At 44.4% G+C, this 18,068-nt stretch overlaps 1 protein-coding gene and 1 long non-coding RNA gene across 2 annotated transcripts; both read left to right on the top strand.

The window, feature by feature from the left end:
- Positions 1-12,110, top strand: LOC146755543 (obscurin-like). Its single transcript, XM_085525532.1, has 8 exons — positions 1-4; positions 1,568-1,834; positions 5,668-5,943; positions 8,649-8,753; positions 9,653-9,922; positions 10,614-10,880; positions 10,981-11,247; positions 11,907-12,110. Exons 1-6 carry the CDS (start codon positions 1-3, stop codon positions 10,859-10,861), a joined length of 1,170 nt encoding a protein of 389 aa, XP_085381658.1. The 3' UTR covers positions 10,862-10,880; positions 10,981-11,247; positions 11,907-12,110.
- Positions 12,111-13,528: 1,418 nt separating this feature from the next.
- On the top strand, positions 13,529-17,769 carry LOC146755542 (uncharacterized). Its single transcript, XR_014938027.1, has 5 exons — positions 13,529-13,990; positions 15,056-15,127; positions 16,228-16,334; positions 17,432-17,504; positions 17,632-17,769. It is a non-coding gene; the product is annotated as an uncharacterized LOC146755542 (long non-coding RNA).
- The last annotated feature ends 299 nt before the right edge of the window (positions 17,770-18,068 follow it).

Raw genomic sequence — 18,068 nt, 5'->3', positions numbered from 1 at the left:
ATGGGTCAGGAAAATTGTATGGCATTGAGATTTCCTGTCTTTGCTCTTTGCAGATCTAACTAGCTGCTGGAAGAATCCTGTACGCCATGTTCACACCATTTTCAATGAGCTGGATGAGTCTGTTGTTGGCATTTTAATGCAATTGACCAGGCAGGCAATATGTATGGAGTATTTGGCTCTCTCTACAGTAATGAATATTTCAGTGTCTTCAACGTGTGGCTCATTGCTTCCATTTCAGGCTGCCCAGAGAAGCTGTGGATGCCTGTCCTTGGTGTTGAAGGCAAGGTTGGATGGGTGATGGGCAGCCTGAGCTGGTTAGTGGGCAGCCAGCCCATGGCAGGGTGTTTAGAACTGGATGATCTTGAAGGTTTCTTCCAACCCAAGCCCTCCCGTGATCCTATGATTCTGTGATTTCATTCAGGTTTATTGAGATGAGATGAGTTCTCCTAAATGCGCTGTTCTCCATATGATTATAATTGGAGTCTTAAATTATAATTGGGTGACTTAAACCAGACACCATACCTTCTGATGGCCAAAATGAAATGAAATCAATCCTTTACTGTGTCAGTAGTCTGTAACTAGAGCCCATCAGGTAATTCCCAGCCTCCTGCCTGTATCAGTGGCTGCACACAGTGAAAACGTCTGATGGGAATTTAACCTCTAAAATGTTCAGAAGCAACCAGAGGGTGAATATATTCACTATGCAAATACCTGCAGGAATAAGCTTGTCATGTATGTCGTCAGGTACCACAGTAGTTAATGGTGGGACTCAGTAGGTCATGCTGAAAGTTGAGTCTGCTGATCTTGAAGGTCTTTTCCAGCCTACATGACCTTATGCTAATATTTCTGTATTTCTTTCTGTTCAGCTCCCAGAAAACCTCCCACCCAGCCCCCAGCTGACCCCGTGGTGAAAAATAAAACAGAAACCTCAGTGACGCTGGCATGGTCCCCTCCGAAGATGCAACCCCCATTCCAATCGATGGCTACATTGTGGAACCCAATAAACTAACTGGCTTCACGTCGGTGAGGTGCCACGAGTCTCATGTCCCCGTCCCAGAGTTCATGGTGAGCAATCTGTCTGAAGAGGCTGATGATCAGTTCCGAGTGTCTGCAGTCAATGCGCATGGACAGAGCCCGTCTCTGGAATTCCCAGGGAGCGTGCACCTTGGTAAGCACAAAAGCCCCAATGGAAATGGGTCAGTGTGTGCTGAGCAGCTGTGTTGGTTCCCTAAAGTTGTTTTCTTTGACTTGAAGGATAGTAGTGCATTAACACACCAAAGGCTTTCCTTTATTCCTAGTTCTCCTATCTCCTATCAACCTCCAGCTACCACTAAAGTGATACAAGTTCTGTTTCTGTGACAGAGACATGAATATCCTTATCTTTTGATATCTCACATGTGCAAGAGGCAGAACTTTCTGTAACAGATTTGAAGCATAGAAGTGCTTCTTCCAGCACTCATGCAAAGGGTGAAGTAGAAATGTACCTATGATTTAATCTTCCATCTCTAAATGAGATACCAGACTTGCATCTAAAGAGCATTAAGACATCCATGTTGTTCTTCCTCAGAACCAGTCCTGGCTGTGAAATCCCCACTAACAACTGGTGAAGCTGTACCTGGAAGGAATGCCATGTTTACTATTGACATTACAACAACGTGTTGCGGCACTTGGTACATCAATGGTAAAGTCTTACAGGAAAGCGAGACCTGCATCATCAAGAGAACCCAAACTACTCAAAGCCTAATGATAAAGAACGTCACCAAGAACGATGATGGAGCAGAAGTGAAATTTGTTGCCAAAAATGTTGATGTCAGCACCAAGATGAGACTGAGAGGTATTTGCTTTGATCCTTCTCCTTTCCTCTTCCAGTCAAGGCATAGTTGCTGTGATCTGATGATTAGAACTGGGGCTGCAGGCATTCACTGACTGTACCAAATACATGAAATTGCATCCCATGGACTGACGTGAGTCCTGGTTTTGCCCTAAACATGATAGCACTGAGTGTAGGGTAAGCCAGTCTACCCAGCTGCTTGGTATCTGAACCAGATTGCTTCATGCCAGCTGATGAATGTCTGCAGTTCACAGCTATTGGCCAGTGCATTCAGTCAGCAGGTTTACCACTGCATCACCATAGAGCAGTACTTTCAGCTCCAGGTTCAGACAGCCTTTTTGATTGCACTGGAATAGTTTAGAAGTAGGGGAGCAATCATTCCAATAATATCTCTATCAATCAGCTTTGCATGACCAAATATAACAAATAAACATTCGTGATGGGAGGAGCTGTTTGTCACTGGGTGGAAACCTCTGCAGAAGCATGTTTAGAGCATTCTTAATCAGTAGAAGGAGATGTTTGGTTGATTTTTACTTAGTAAATCTGGCAAGAAGACCAAATTAAATATCTTGAATTGCTCAGCACTGACATGTAGAAGAGACCTGTGACGAGTCACAGGGATGTTTACTTAGCTGTCATTCCATGGTGGGCTTTTTCTTACACAGATGTAGGGAGAAACTGAACTTTCCCACGCAGGTCTCTGTTTTGCTGCAGGGTTTAGGTCTGATCTCTGAGATCCACACGCTGGGCCTTGATTGCAATAAATGAGAGCCCTTTGTTTGCTCCAGTGGAAGACTTTCCATTTCTGCAGTACCCTCTGCAGAAGACACAAATGCAAATGCACCTTCTTCCCAGCAACAATTGCCTTGTTCTTTTTTACACTGAGTATGCATGAGGCTCTTCATCATATTCTTCTGGCTTGTCACCCTTGTTGATCCATGGAGAAACAACAAAGCCCTAGAGTAGTGTATGCACTTTGGCATTGGAGAGCTTACTTAATTGCTTCTTCTCAATGAACAAACTCCAGAGAGGCATGGAGACAGCTCCAAACAGAATTGAATAACGGGACTAAACTTATGGAGAGCAGAACTTCCTGCCAAGGCTTGTCAGCTAGTCTTAATTTTGCTTTTCTTCTCCCTCTTTGTCACGTTAGCATAATATTTCATACTGGCAGGTCTGCCCTCAGAATTAACTGGCACAGGCTACCCAGGGAGGTGGTGGGATCCCTGGAGGTGTTCAGGAACTGTGGAGATGTGGCCCTGATGGATGTTATCAGGGGGCATGGTGGGGTGGGTTGGGGTTGGAATCAAAGGAGGACCCCCATGTATTTCAGCAGGAAGCACTACTGGTAATAAGACTTTTGGAGCAAATCCTGGTAGGGCCACGCTCAGCTGGTCCAGTCCGGAGGCTGTTCCTCCTTCCTGCAGTATCTGCAGTGAAAACCAGCAGCTGCTTTTGTGTGGCTGGGCTCACATCCAGCAGTGGTGAGGTGACTACAATTATTCCACTGTGTGTTAATAGAGGCCAGTTTCATCATCTAACTTTTGCACTCCAATTAACTTCCATAAAGGAATTCTGTTTTTCTTTTCAGTCCTAAGTGTTGTCTCCATCTTTTAGGCTCGATTTGTTTTCCAGGGGGTTACAATGCAGTAATAGAACACCCTCCATTTATTTCCTTCTAGTTTGCTTGTTCCAATTCTTTCCTCAGTTTTCCGAGTTTAGACATTTTCTTTAAGCCCTGGGCTTCTTCCTTTGGCTCTGTCCCCTGTACAGTGTATGTCTTTCAACTTGTGGAGATAAGGTAATCTGGTACGTGGTTTATAAAAGCTGCCAATTTGCCAGCTTCTGAATTAGAATCTAGCAATTAGAACTAGGATTAAACGTGTATGTTTGGCCTTATGATAAATGAATGCCTCATGGTCAGCAATGTCCCTGCAGTTCTTTACCATCGTACATATTTTGTGTGCCCATATTTTGTTTCAGCACTGGCAAACTTCATAAACAGACAACTGGAGTCACGACTTGAGCCCTGACATCTGGGCTTCATTCTTCTAGTTCATGAATTGCCTCAGCACTTACATCATCTTTAAACCTATGTATGAAACGGTCCTAAGTTCTTAGCATGGGAATCCAGTCTCCTCTTTTGACAAATTAAACTCCACATTTGGAGAGTTGAGTGTCTCCTGCTGTACCCGAAGGACGTTGTGATCTCTGAGGTGTCTCCCTGAGGTGCTGTAAGCACAGCCATTAGCTCATAGTGCAAGTAAAGCACTGTCAGGTCAAGCCTGGAGGAGTAATGCTTGTCACTGACATGTTCCTGTTCAGGGTGGAGCTGGAGGATAAAATAACACAAGAAATTGTCATTGAAAGTCAATATCTGTGAAATTCAACTGGCTGCATTCACAGAACCTGGCGTTAAGATCTGGTTTCTGGTTTCTATCTTGAACCTCTTTTCCATAACCCAGTCCTCATTTATGAACTGAAGCTCTACTGAAAGCCTTTTGCTGTGTATGCTCATGCTGCAGTGCAGCGCTTGTGACCTTTAACAGCACATTCACATTCCTCTGATCACAGGCTCCTTAAGGTTGATTAATACCCTCTAGTCCAACTGCTCACCCATCACCACCATTATGCTCACCATCAGCAGGCTAAAAACTCAGCAGAGATGATAGATCAAGCACAACACTGGATTTGGGATGGCTAGAGATTCCTAAGATATTGAAGGATTGCTTGCAGGTGGTGTTGGCTCAGGTATTCACCCTGCATCCCACCTCCCGTTCTGTTTGGTTGAGAATCATGCATTCTGCAATTTCACTTTGTAATTCAAAGCCCCTTTCTTTATCTGTTGAAAAACTGATCTAAAACTAGCCAAGAAGACTCCGTTGGAACTGGTGGATGCAGAACAAAGGCATCCCCAAAGGACAAGTTGCACTGTTTGATGAACATTATTGGATGAGAGTTAAGCTAAGATTTAAAAAGTTCTGGGGCTGTCTCTGAGCATCAAATCCAGAGGAAGCCTGCATGATTCCCTGAGAATGGATACCTCCTACTTTGGTGTAGGGTGAAGGGAACACTAGCAGTAACTCCTATCACAAAATGTCACATGGCTCAGACAAAAATGCCATCAAGAGGGCTTAATTAGGAGCAACAAATGGTCACAAGATGGTCTTAGGGCAGGGAAGTAATCTACCTATGTGATACTGATTGATGCTATTAGTTCTTAACAGCTTGACTCTAGAGGGGCTGTTCTTCTTTGGTGACCTAGTTTTAAAAGAATAGATGGCTCCTGTCTATTACAATTTTTAATGCATTATTTGTTCACTGATGCCATAAATGTGCCTGGCATAGCAATTGGCCTTGGTATATCCAGTGACTGAAAGCAACAGTTGTTGCTGTAAGAAATGCAATACTAAGCTTGGTCTGCCTGTAGCTGACAGCCATCAGCTTGCTCCTCAGGCAGGTTCTGTCTGGATGGAATGAAGGGCATGAAATACTGATGTGCTCATCAAACGCTGCTTGTTAGCTTAGAGACAAGGTGTTGAATAGGTTTGTTCATGCATTGAAAACACGTTACTTAGCTGCCTTCATTTTAGCTTCAGAAGAACACGTGCAGAATACAGAATTGATTAAAAGAAATAAGAACTGTCTGCATAGAACTTACTCTTTCCTTACACAGGAGAATCAAGCACACGTTTGTATGTGAGTATCTCCAGAGGTGAAACTCGATCACCCAAATGTAATGAGCAGAGACATTACAATCAGTTCTAACTGTATCTTCATGCTGTGCTGAATAAGCCTGAGTCAGGATGTAAACCACTTTCTCTTTTTTTCTTCAGATGAAGCCATTAATGTTGTCAACAAGCCCAAAATGACTCCAGAAATATCAGTCAGTCCTTCTGAATACCTGGAGCTGGTGTGTGAGGTGTCAGCTGCAAGCGGAGCTGTCGTATGGAAGAAAGATCAAACAGAGGTGAAGCAGGACCAGAAGACAACCATCATCTCCCAGGGGACGCACCGCAAGCTCATGGTCAAAAATGTGACCCTGAAAGACCAAGGGAGCTACAGCTGTGAAACAAAAGATGACAAAGCAACATTCCAAGTGAAAGTCAGAGGTGAGAAAATGCTTGGAATCCCAGAGATAAAGGAACGCTTCATTTTGTGTGTCTTGCATTTGGAGGATCAACTGACAGCCTCTCTGGTGCAAAACATTTTGGCTCTAGGACTTTCTTTGTCATCTAGTCTCATAGCAACACTTTTCTACATGTGCTTTTCCATCCAGGAATGAATTACTGCAACAAACCATAGGCAAGGAGGGTAACTTGTGCAGCTCTTGTAGTCAGCTGGTGTCTGCAGGGTTACAGTGCAAGAGCACACCAGGCATGCAAGGAGTGAGAAAAGGGGAGGTGTTTGAAGAGATCTGGTTACAAAATTTGAGTGACACAATTAGGTGGAAAATGCCACTAATCAGACTCATAAATGGCCTGGGTTGCAAAGGCCCACAGTGCTCATCCAGTTCCAACCCCCTTCTTTCTATGTGCAGGGTTGCCAACCAGCAGCCCAGGCTACCCAGAACCACATCCAGCCTGGCCTTGAATGCCTGCAGGGATGGAGCATCCACAGTCTCCTTGGGCAACCTGTTCTAGAGGGCCGTTCCCTTCTGATTTACTGGAAATGTAGAGAGACATCAGAAGAAAAAAAGATAAGATAGGAGGTTCAGCAGTGCATGCAGGTGTTCTAAATCTCATGTCCAAATCTGCTATCAGACTGCAAAATGTTTAGCTTTGTGATATGATGTGATATGATATGATATGACATGAAATGATATGTCTATCATTTCCGAAGGCAAAATAGAGGGGAAAGTATTTTCCTGTCTTAGTGAGGCATCACGATGCTCCCTGTGAAGTGCAAGTATAATGAAAACGGGCAACTGGAGTAAGCTCTGCAGCAGACTACAGCAAAACTGTGTGACTCTTGTGATGTCCCTGCAGAGAAAGAAGACGTGTTTACAGAGAAGGACAAGATACAAAAGGAGATGAAGGCTGCACCAACAGAAAATGCCACGCTGAGCTGCGAGGTGGCCCAGGAGAAGATGGAGGTGAAGTGGTACAAGGAGGGGAAACTGATCACCTGGAGCAAGAAGTTCAAGGTGGAGTCAGAGGGCAAACAGCGTCGGCTGGTGGTGAGCCAGGTGGAGAAGAAAGATGCAGGGGAGTACAGCTGCGAGGCTGCTGGCCAGAAACTCACCTTCAAGATTCATGTCACAGGTGAGACAGGTGTTGTCTGAAATACAGCAGAGAACAGTAAAGTAAAATCTAGTTTCTATTATACAGTGATCCAGTTGCAGTAGTCTGTGCTGAGGTTTTTTCCCTAGACTTGATTGCCTGGGTTTGTAGAAAGTATTTGGTTTTAGTATGGCACAAAGACCTGTTTCAGTCTGTCTGTAGAATAATAATTACTGATATATGTACAATGGAAGCAATATTCAAGATATTATTCAAATCTCTCCTGTGCCTGAGATCCCAAACTGTAATTCTTGTTCACCGAAACATTTGACTAAGATAAGTATGTGCAGTGAGGCTGGAGTGCATGTTGTACGTGCAGGCTTTCATGGTAGGAGAAGCAGGAACTTCTCCTAGTAGTACACTGCCTTTTTCCTATGCCTTTATGTTGGAGGCTGCATCTGGATAGGTGAGTCTGCTACTCACAGTAAGAGACCTGGTAGAGCTGACTATTCCCAGAGCTCAAAGTAAAATAGATATCTGCAAATCACACACAAAGAACAAAGGACTGCATTGGTGAGCATATTTCCTTTGTGTCTTTGACAGTCACAGTTGTGGCAATGGTAGATGCCATGAGGAGTCTGTTCAGGAAGCCAGGAGTACTGTTCTGGGTCATGAAAAGGCTGCCAGTGGTTTGACTATCACACGTTTATGTGTTTTGATGTTTCACAGTGGGTCTGAAGTAAAAGGAACTCAGGTTTTGGTTGCCTGCAGGACAGATGTTCTTTTGGGTTCAATATGTTTGCATAGTGACTTGCAACCATGGGACTGGTGTTCAAGGACCCTCTTGGTTCCTTCAGTTCCTAGGTTCTTTCTTGCCTAGATTTGACACTTAGTTTCAACAGAAGAGCTGATATTCTCTAGTGAAGGCTATTAGTTTGGGCACAAGTGGTAACCTAAACCTGTTCCAAGCTGTACATACAAACCTGCAAGATGGTCTCATTTCAGTCCCTCAGTCAATACTTTTTCTTTTCTTCCCTCAGAGCCAAAACCTGTGTTTATAAACCAGGAGAAGGTGCAGAAAGAGCTGAGTGCTGCCCTGGCAGCATGTGCCTCCCTCAGCTGTGAAGTAGCACAGGATCCAATCTAAGTAAAATGATCCAAGGATGGAAGACTGCTTGCCTCCTCCAGAAAGTTCAGAATGGAATCTGTGGGCAAAACACGGCGTCTGGTTGTGGAGCAGCTGGAGAAGAAAGATGCTGGAGAATACATCTGCGAGGCTGCTGGCCAGAAGATGACCTTCAAGTTGGAAACAACTGGTGAGCATTTGCTTTGGGAACACTAAGCAGCTTTGGTGGGATGTGGATGTGGGGGAATGGCTGGTTTCATTGACATGAGAGAACAGGCAGTGATGCTGTGAAACCAGATGGATGATGCTCAGCCTGGCCATGTGCCTCAGAGCTGTTTGCTCAAGGAAGCCAAGTGTAGTTGTGGGTTTGCTCTCAAGAGCACAGTTTGGTAGGGATGAGTTGGCGGTTGGACTAGATGACCTTAGTGGTCTTTTCCAGCCTTAGTGACTCTGTGGTTCTCTGCTTCAGGAAAGACCTACTCGCTGACTTACACACGTGTCCAAGTCAAGGATGCCGCAGAAATAAAATCTGTAGCAGAAAAGGCAGAATCTCGTGCCCATCTTACAGTGAAAGGTAATTATGCTTCTGATGATGATTTTGCTTAAATTATCTTATGTTATAAACCAGCTAACATCCTTTGCTTTAATGTCAAGGAAGTTAAACACCACCATGACCTTTCACAGAAATAAAAGCTCCAACCTACCTGCCTTTCTGCCCACAAAATATCCAGCTTGTCTTTTGGGATTTACTTTGCTAAGTAAAACAGGCGATTTTCTTAGGAAGTTGATTTTCTACCTTTAGACTTCAGATTTGTGTTTGAACGTTGAGGGATAAAAACATAGCTTGAATTTTTCTTCTTCTTCTCTGTATGTTTGAAATGAGCACAGGTTGTGTTTTTTTTTTAATATATACAATGTTAGGGTATATATATGATGTTAAGTGTGGTAAAGAAAAGGGAGACATTTGAGTTAGCACAGTACTCAAGAGTTCAGTCCCCAGCTTTGCCACTGTTACAATTATAAGGGCAAGAACATCCTGGAAAATGAATTTCTCCTAAGTAGAGTCATTACATTTGAGCTACAGAGACCTTTACTAGGAGAAAACTTGTTGTTCAGAGCTACGTTGCTGTATTTAACCAAAGTAATTATCAATGTCTGTGTTTCACTGATCCTCTATTCCATTTCGTAATGCGAGGAGTTTGATATCGAGATGGGAAGGTCATGATTTGATTTGGATGTTGGACTGGGAATCAGAAGATCTGGGCTCTCTTCAGGTTGTCAGTCTTATTGTCTGACTTCTTAACAACTTTCCTTTCTTTCTACTACTTTTTTAATGATGTTTTAAGGCATTTTGAGCTGATAGGTGTAGTGTTCATGTGCAGTAATGCTGACATGAGTAAGTAGGGTGATAATGTATGGGTTTTTTATATTCCTTCTAAATCTCTGCTTTCTCTTGTTCCATCCTTCTTAAAGAGCAATCCATTAATCTAGTAAAGGAGCTGTGTGATGAGGATGTGACTGAGCCTGAAGAAGCCAAATTTGAATGCGAGATATCCATTCCTTCTATGAAACCTCCCAAGTGGTATCTGCGTGAAGAAATCTTACAGGCTGGCAGAAACTTGATTATGCAGCAAGAAGGCACCATCCACCGGCTGACCATACCGAAAACCACCACTGATATGACAGGCACCATTCAGTTCTCAAGTGGCAAATCCAAATCCACAGCCAATCTGCTCATCAGAGGTAACGTATCCTGGCTTGATTTACATCATGAAGATGAAGAATTAATTAACGTACAGTCTTCCTTCACTGGAGTCTTTGAAATATTGTGTGTTTTCTGGAGGGTCTGCTCCATTTCCTTTTAAAAGTCGTTGGACACTAAATAAGACAGCTGCATCTCAGTAAAAGATCTGTTTGAATAGTTGTGATGTGCTTACTATTCAGACCTACAGAGCTGAGATTTTGTCCTTGGCTATACCAAAGAAGTCATATCAGGTGGAATTAATTGTATTTCTGAACTAGACAAGTTTAAGTTTGGTAGCACCTAAATTTGATGCAGTTTGTCATTGATTTCATCTGAAGGAAACTTCCAGGCTTCTTATCTGCTGTTGTCCCCAGCGTAAGAGTCTCCATTCACATCCTAAAGTACTTGTTATATTTTCAACTCACTCTTATTTGAAAAAAAGCCTCAACTGGGAGCAATTTAATAAGCACAGAACAAGAGCTGGACCTTGCATTTAGTAGATAATATACAGTATTACTTTATAGAAATGTAGTCAATGGCATTCCCTATAGGCAATCGTTTGTTTTATCTTTAGAGTGGTTCAAAGAACAATTGTGAACATGGAATTAATTGGAATGGAATACACGCAAGAGACTTTCCTCTTCTTCCAATTGTCCTCATCCTTTCTTCTCTTCCACCCCTGTTTTGCAGATTACCATTTACAAATCACCAGGAAGTTGAAGGACAAGACAGCTTTGGAACGTCATTCTGTCATCCTGTCCTGTGACTTCAGGCCTTCTCCAAAGGTTGTGAAATGGTTCAAGGGCCACCCACCCATCGAGCCCTCTGAGAAGTACAAGATCAAGAGGGATAAGCATTCAGCAGAGCTCAAGATTCTGAAGCTGAAGCCCGATGATGCTGGTGTGTACAAGTGCAAGGCAGAAATTGCAGAGACTTAGGCCACGCTGACAGCTGAAGGTATGAGCATGGAGGGTGGCCTCTTCCATGTCCTATTTCACCTTAGATTTCTCTTCTTAAGGTTCTTATTTTTGTAACAGTTCACCTTGTTTCCCCACAGCTCGCAATGTAGAAGTGACGAAGCACCTGCATGATGTGGAAACTGAAGAAGAGAGCTCTGCTGTCTTCTCCTGCGAGCTGTCCCATGATGACGAGGACGTGGAATGGTTCCTGAATGGCAACCTCCTTTACACCAACAATTACAATGACATCAAGAACGTTGGCAGTTGCTGCACACTGACAATGAGTCAGGTTAAGCCTGAAGATGCTGGCACAGTGACAGTGAAGTCAGACAAGGTGTCAGAAAGCGCGCGCCTGAAGGTGATAGGTGGGTCTGGTCACAACCCTCCTGGATGTAAGAGATGCTAAGGAGCTCCAGTTCATTCTATTGTGAAGCAATCCTGCTTCTAAAGCTCACCTCTCTGGGGTGACAAGTTATCAGGGGCTTTCTTCCAGTGGAAGGTTCCATTGCAGCAGATATCAACGAAGGAGGATGGTTTTGGTGTCCTGCCAAAGCATTCCATTGCTTTTTATCATCATTTTACTTAACACAAGAAGAGTTACAGGAGCAATTTTTTTACTGCTTCAGTGCCATGCAGTGTCAATGCTGTTGTCTCCAAGGATTTATGACTGCAGGGAGAGATCAGCTTATCCTCTTAATCCTGTGGCCTGCTGTATGAGCTCTGCTCCATGTGAGGGCAATGCCAGCTCTCCAGCTTTAGAAGAGCTGCATCCCAATAACTTCATATGATATCAGTCCCACCCACAGCAATGCAGGCTGTCCCTCCTGTTCCCTGTATTCTCCTACTGATTAGTTCAGAATTCCTTAAAGCGCATTCTGTCAAGAGACATGAAACCGCTTTAGGTTCTATATTGGTGTTGTCAGTACTGGTAAAGATTTATTGATCTCTCCTTAAAAAGCTGAAAGCAACTGGAAATGTCTCAACTTCTGTATCACGTTGTTCTGTTTTGCCTGTTTAATTGCAGAGAAGCCTGCTGTCTTCATGAAGTCCTTGGATGATGTTTTTGGTGAGGAGCGGGGTGTGATTAAATTGGAATGTGAAGTCTCTAAAGAGAAGGTCAAACCAGTGAGGAAAAAGGACGGTGATGTGCTCACTTCTGGCAACAAGTATGAGCTGGTACAGTCTGGGAAGACCCTATGTCTCCTTCTCCATGACCTCGAGAAGCCAGATGCAGGTTTCTATACCTGTGATATTGGCACTGATGTTGCCAAGTCAAATGTCGGCGTTCAGGGTAAGTACTGTGGAAAGTGAAGGAGTGCTAAAAGCACATTCAGTGTTGTCACTATGTCTTACACCTATTCCCCCACGAGCCTTAATAGTTTCTACAATAGAACAGTATTTCTGCAATTTAGCGCAGTGATGTCTGGAAAATTCCCATTGCTTTTGAAGTAAATGTATCTCCTTTTGCCATGAAAATCACAAAAAACGTCAAGAATGTCCTGGAAATGTTTCCTTTCTAAATATCCCTAAAATGGAGAAATGGTTTGAACACCAGTAGGGGTAGGATGGTAACAAATTAGCTAATAGAAACATTTAATGTCTTGTCGTAGGCAAAACCCTTTTTCTCACGCAGCATCCTAGAGTTGTCCTCTCTGTTAGGTTTTTCCCTCTGTAGCTCATTGAATCTTCATTGTGCTCCATGGACTGAGCTGCTCTCCTTGTAGTTCTTCCAGAGCAAAGCCAAGAGATTCACGTCTCTTTTTTTTTATAGCTTTCTGGTAATTCTGAGAGGAGAATGTCTTAGAGAATACATCAGTGAGGAACGCAGCCATGATCTGCAAATCCTGAGTTCAAACACCAGTACTGCTACTCACATTGGTCACGAATGCCTTTTCTCCATCTAAACCTCATACTAACCTATCTCTTATCTTCCAGAGCTGAATATTGGCATTAGCAAACGGCTGAAAAACACTGAAATCCAGGAGGTAGAAGATTGCACTTTTGAATGCATTCTGTCCCATGAAAGCATTGATGAGTTCAAGTGGACACTGAATGGAAGCAGAGTGGAAAGTGGTGGGCGATTTAAAGCTTCTAACGTGGGTTGGTAAGAGACTCTCCTTATCAAAAGTGTGACTCCTACTGACTCTGGGGAAGTCGTTTTTATTGCCCGTGGTCTAACCTCCAAAGCCTCTCTGTCTGTGAAAGGTAATGAGATGGGAGAGATTCTGGGGTCTGATTCCTTCAACTGTCTTCTGATAAGATTGTCATGAGAGCTAACTCATAATATGGTTAAAGTGAATAGCAACCTTCTACTTGAACCTTGAAGCACTGAGAATTTCTCTTAAAAATAAGTAAAAGGAGGAACCATTTTACACAAATGTGAGAAATACCCAAAGCACTGGGGTAGTGTTGGCAATGAGCATCTCACTACAGCTTGTTCCATTACCAGTAAATCAGGAATGATCTGTTGAGGCAACTGTGGGAGCAAATATCCTCTAAGTATAAGCTGAAGGGATGGCCTTCACATCATCTAGCTGTACAACAAATTCCTATCTAGAACATGTGCATCTGAGAGCATCATCTGAGGCTCCCAGTGTGATCAGTGGAGAGAAGGAAGAGGCAGTTTTCAGACATGGTTCATCATCCTCAATGGGGTAGATTTAAGAGAGAATTAATGGTGCCTGGAATTCTATTGTCTGTACTTTACAGATTACTGCTGGCTGTAGGATGGCGTCTGTTGCAAGTGCCTCTCTAACTTATGTCCAGCATGTAGATGCGTGTATTTTGAGAGAGGCATCCTACCCTAAGTGTATGTTACTCAAAAAGCATGTTTTCTTTCAGAAAAACCTACTGAGGTAACAAAACAGCTGGAGGATAAGACAGCAGCAGCAGGGCAGGACATCAGCCTGAGCCGTGAGCTGTCGAAACCAGATGTGAACATCAGGTGGTACAAGGATGGCAAAGCAATCAGAAAAAGCCAGAAGTACGATTTGCAGCAGGAGGGAACTGGGGCCATTCTGATCATCCATGACTCTACCGCCAAGGACAGCGGGGAGTACACCTGTGAGACAGAGGACTCTGAAACAAAAGCCAGGGTCACTGTGCAAGGTGAGTTGAAAAGCACACTGGGGATGGCATGTAGAGAAGTCGAGGTAAATATCTGCAGCCTGTGGGTGATGTTTTTCTCTTCTGTTTCCTTGAGCGGGATCAATTCTTAGTTTTCAGAAAATATGGTGGATTAAAATATTTTAGTTAAAATAATCTCTAAACTGAATGATAAATGGCATGAGAAAGCAAAGCTGAGAACTAAGCTCCAGAAGAGAAAACAAAGTCAAGTATGGCATATTTAGAGACAGGTGAAGAACCCTTGAGCGCACTGAGGAGTACTAGCATACTCTGGAATGTCTCTTGGGCTCCCTACAGCACACATACTTGCTCTGGGGCATGTCTGGATGTCTGTAGAGCTAATTGCAGGGCCCTGAGAAACCTCTGGGGCACATTAGGGGGCACTGGTTTCCATGTGAGTGTTTCCAGCTTCTCAGAAGTCAACAGTGAAGCCTTTGGAGACCCCTTGGGAAGATTCAGTGGGGCCCTAGAGTGATGTAGCAGCTTGTGTTGGTTGCATCTGCTTGGCAGGGAAGCGTTTTCCCTGGTGGGAGCTGACTGACTGGGAGGTTATTCCCTTGGTTTAATGAATTTAATTACCTGGATTATAATTAAATAACACTGTTCAGCGTTCAATCAAGATTATATTTTTCCAAAGTACTGCAGTCGTGCATCTGTAGCAGCTTTCCTAAAATATATCGAGTTTATTCAAAATTCCAGTGATGCTCCTAAAGCACTTGAAGTGCATTTGAGGTGGCGAGTGACAAAACAGCTCTGAGAGAATCATCATCAAATCAGAACATTGGAACGGTAACTAATAGCAGAGATTCTGATAAGAATATTTAAATTTTCAAATTGCCTTTTTCTAAAGTTGTATTTCACCAAGTTTCATCAATATGCACACTGAAGAGCTGACTTGCTGTTTCTTTTTATAAAAAATCATGTGTTACAATTGAGAGCAGAAGTTATAGGATGGAACATTCTCCAAGTAAAGTGCAAAAAACATTTCTTCACAGTTCCAATTAATGTCTTATGTTTTGTTCAGACTCACTAAATGATGTATTTCAGGGTACATCACATGGGAATATAAGAAGACTATTCAGAACAGGAGCTGCAGAGAAAGATGAACAGCAAGTGAAGGTAAGGCCGGGAACCAAGGACACAGCTTTTGTGTCACTCAGCCACCTGTGGCAGAGGTCAGGATTTCAGCAGGGATTTCTGCAGACGTTCCTTGAACACCCCCAGGGTGGGTGACTCCACCACCTCCCTGGGCAGTCCATTCCAGTGCCTGGCCACCCTTTCTGAGGAGTAATATTTCCTAATGTCCAGCCTGAACCTCTCCTGCCGCAGCTTGAAAACATTCCCTCTAGTTCTATCAGTAATGACACGAGAGAAGAGGCCGACCCCCAGCTCACTGCAACCTCCCTTCAGGAAGTTATAGAGAGCAATGAGGTTTCCCCTGAGCCACCTCTTCTCCAGGCTGGACATTCCCATCTCCTGCAGCCTCTCCTCATATGGCCCCATTGTGCTCCAGACCCCTCACCAGCTTTGTTGCCCTTCTTTGAACACGTTCCAATGCCTCAGTTTCTTTTTCTCAGTGAGGGGCCACAAACTGGACACAGAATTCGAGTTGTGGCCTCACCAGTGCTGAGTACAGGGGGACAGTCACCTCTCTGCTCCTGCTGGCGTCACTGTTTCTGATGCAAAATGTATGTAAGTGTCACATGTGTGACATCCTTTTTGATGGAGTTCTGTGACTGGAGTTCAATGGATTTGAGAGCTTACTTGAAGCCTGTGGGCATCACCCAGGAGTTGGGGTGAGAGGATGAGGCGTAGGAACAGGAACCTCTTTGGTCGTTATTAACTCCCAACTTTTTGGTCAGGAATCTCTGTGTGTTTCTTTATCATGTAAAGAACAGAGTCATTGTGCAGCTTGTGAATGAACTGATTCACGCCTGCTGATTGTTGCTGTTCTCTACAGGGAGCTGCAATGGAAATGGACACTTGTGGTCCACTGTCCAGCCCCCTCCCGTGTTGGATTTTCTGGGCTTTGAGACACGTCTTCCAGATGCACTTTGTGTTATTTCTGATGTGTTGACCTGTTGAGCTCCAGCCCCAAAGGAGGATTCAAGTACTACCATTGGGAATGTAGTATTTCTTGCTAAACAGAATTCGTGTGCACCCTTGTCTTTCGTCTGCACAAAGGATCTTGTAATCATCTCTGTCTGCGTTTCTTTTAGACCCAGAGATGGAGCAGAGAGGAACACAGACTTGGGTGAATCTTCATTCAGGAGCAGGGACACGTCATGCTCATCTGAGGTGTCTGGCTGACAGCAAGAGCAGAGAGGTAAGTTTCATAGGGTCGCGTGCCCATTTTATTTTATTTTTCATTCATGATGCATAGAGGCGTTCCCCAGACAAAGTGAGCATTTCTCAACTGGACTTTCTAGAAATGAGCTAGGCAGTGAAAATGGGTTTGAAGCATTCCTAAGAGCCCCGCAAGAGAATGCTGAGAGTTAATCTGGCACCCTCCTTTGGAAACGTCCGTTGTCTGTCAGCTCTTCAGCTGTGCCCTAACACCTCCCATTGCGCTGCCACACCAGGATAGAATTCCAAGCCCACACTGAGTCCTGGAATGTTGTGGTGCCGTGTTGGAATCAGATGTGACCACGTGGTCTTGGCTCCCCGCCTTGTGGGGGGTCATGGTGGACCAGGCTGTTGGCCGTTGGTGATGTCATAAGCGGCTGGAATGAGGGGAGGAGCGGTGCGTTCTGTGTTCCTTTGTGGGTGAGCTAGTGGTCGGAGTGGTTGGTTGTCTTGTTGTTCTTGTGCCTTTTGTGCCGTTAGTTAGTTAGTTTTGTTAGTTAGTTAGTTTTGTTAGTTAGTTAGTGTTGTTAGTTAGCGTTGTTAGTTAGTTACTGTTGTTAGTTAGTGCCGTTAGTTAGTTAGTTCCGTTAGTTAGTTAGTGCCTTTAGTTAGTTAGTGCCGTTAGTTAGTTAGTGCCTTTAGTTAGTGGCTTTAGTTAGTATCTTTAGTGCTTTTTCTTCTCACCGTCGTGTGCAGCAGCTTGTAGGTAAGCTGAGCTGACGTGGGATGGATGGGTGGGCAGTGAGGTGTTGAGAACTGCTGGCTGTTTGAGCTCACAGCACCGTATTGCTTACTCTTGACCATCAGACGTAATTTTCCCCAGTATACACGTTCCAAAGGGGGTATCAGTAAAGTTGGCACCTGTCCCGTGCTTCTTCCATCGTCTTTGCTCAGTAGTGGAAGCATTGTAAAGTTGCTGGGCGGACAGGCATCACGTAGCCTGAGACTCAGCATATCTTGCAGCAAGTGGGTGGGACAGTTGTGCTGTGTGTGTTATTCCATGACTGTCTTAGCCCTGCTCACTGACCTGCTCTTTCTCTCTCCTCTCCTCACCCTCCGCCCACTGCCTCGGTGCAGCTTTTGCTCTCATTTCATTCGAGCAAAGCGACAAGGAACTGCTGCAGATAGCTTGAGGTGATCTCACTGCCAGGTACGTGCCGTGTTTTGTCCCCCCGCATGGTTTTGCCGCAGGGTATGCGCGGGTTGCTCTGAAGAAGTCTGTCCATACTGTGCTGTGTGAATAGAGAAAACAGAAGTGTGTTTCTGCTCTGTTCCAGCTGTTCACACTTGCTGTGATGGGTGCTGCGTGCAGTGGGATCAGCCGTGAGCCTGAGTTGGCGGCGACGGAGGTACAGTATGAAGCTCTGGCCGGTCTTTTTTCCCTGTGTTGAGCCATTAGAAGGAGCTGCAGGTGTACTCTCCTGCAGGAAAGAATGGGCCAAAAAGGGCCTGGCCACTTGTCTGTGCCAGTGCCATTGCTGATTAGTCTGGGTAGAGAGAGATGCATCTTTGCATGGCCTGGCTATGCACGCCAGAAAGGGAAATAACTGTGATGAGACGTGCAGCTCCTTCTGAAGTGCTCCTGATAAGGACGGAGCGCATTTGCTGCAGCTTTCTTTGCAGATGTGCTCCTCACCTTGAAATCCTCCTGGTTTGTCCTCAGTGCCCTGACCACGGCCTGTGCTCTGTTTTGCAGGCTGATAACATGCGGGAG

The sequence above is a fragment of the Coturnix japonica genome, chromosome 32 (assembly GCF_054131305.1).
Source record: "Coturnix japonica strain WE chromosome 32, WE-NBRP24, whole genome shotgun sequence".
NCBI classification, from domain to species: Eukaryota; Metazoa; Chordata; class Aves; order Galliformes; family Phasianidae; genus Coturnix; species Coturnix japonica.
The sequence above is the reverse complement of the archived record's forward strand: the minus strand, read 5'-3'. Positions and strand labels throughout refer to the sequence as shown.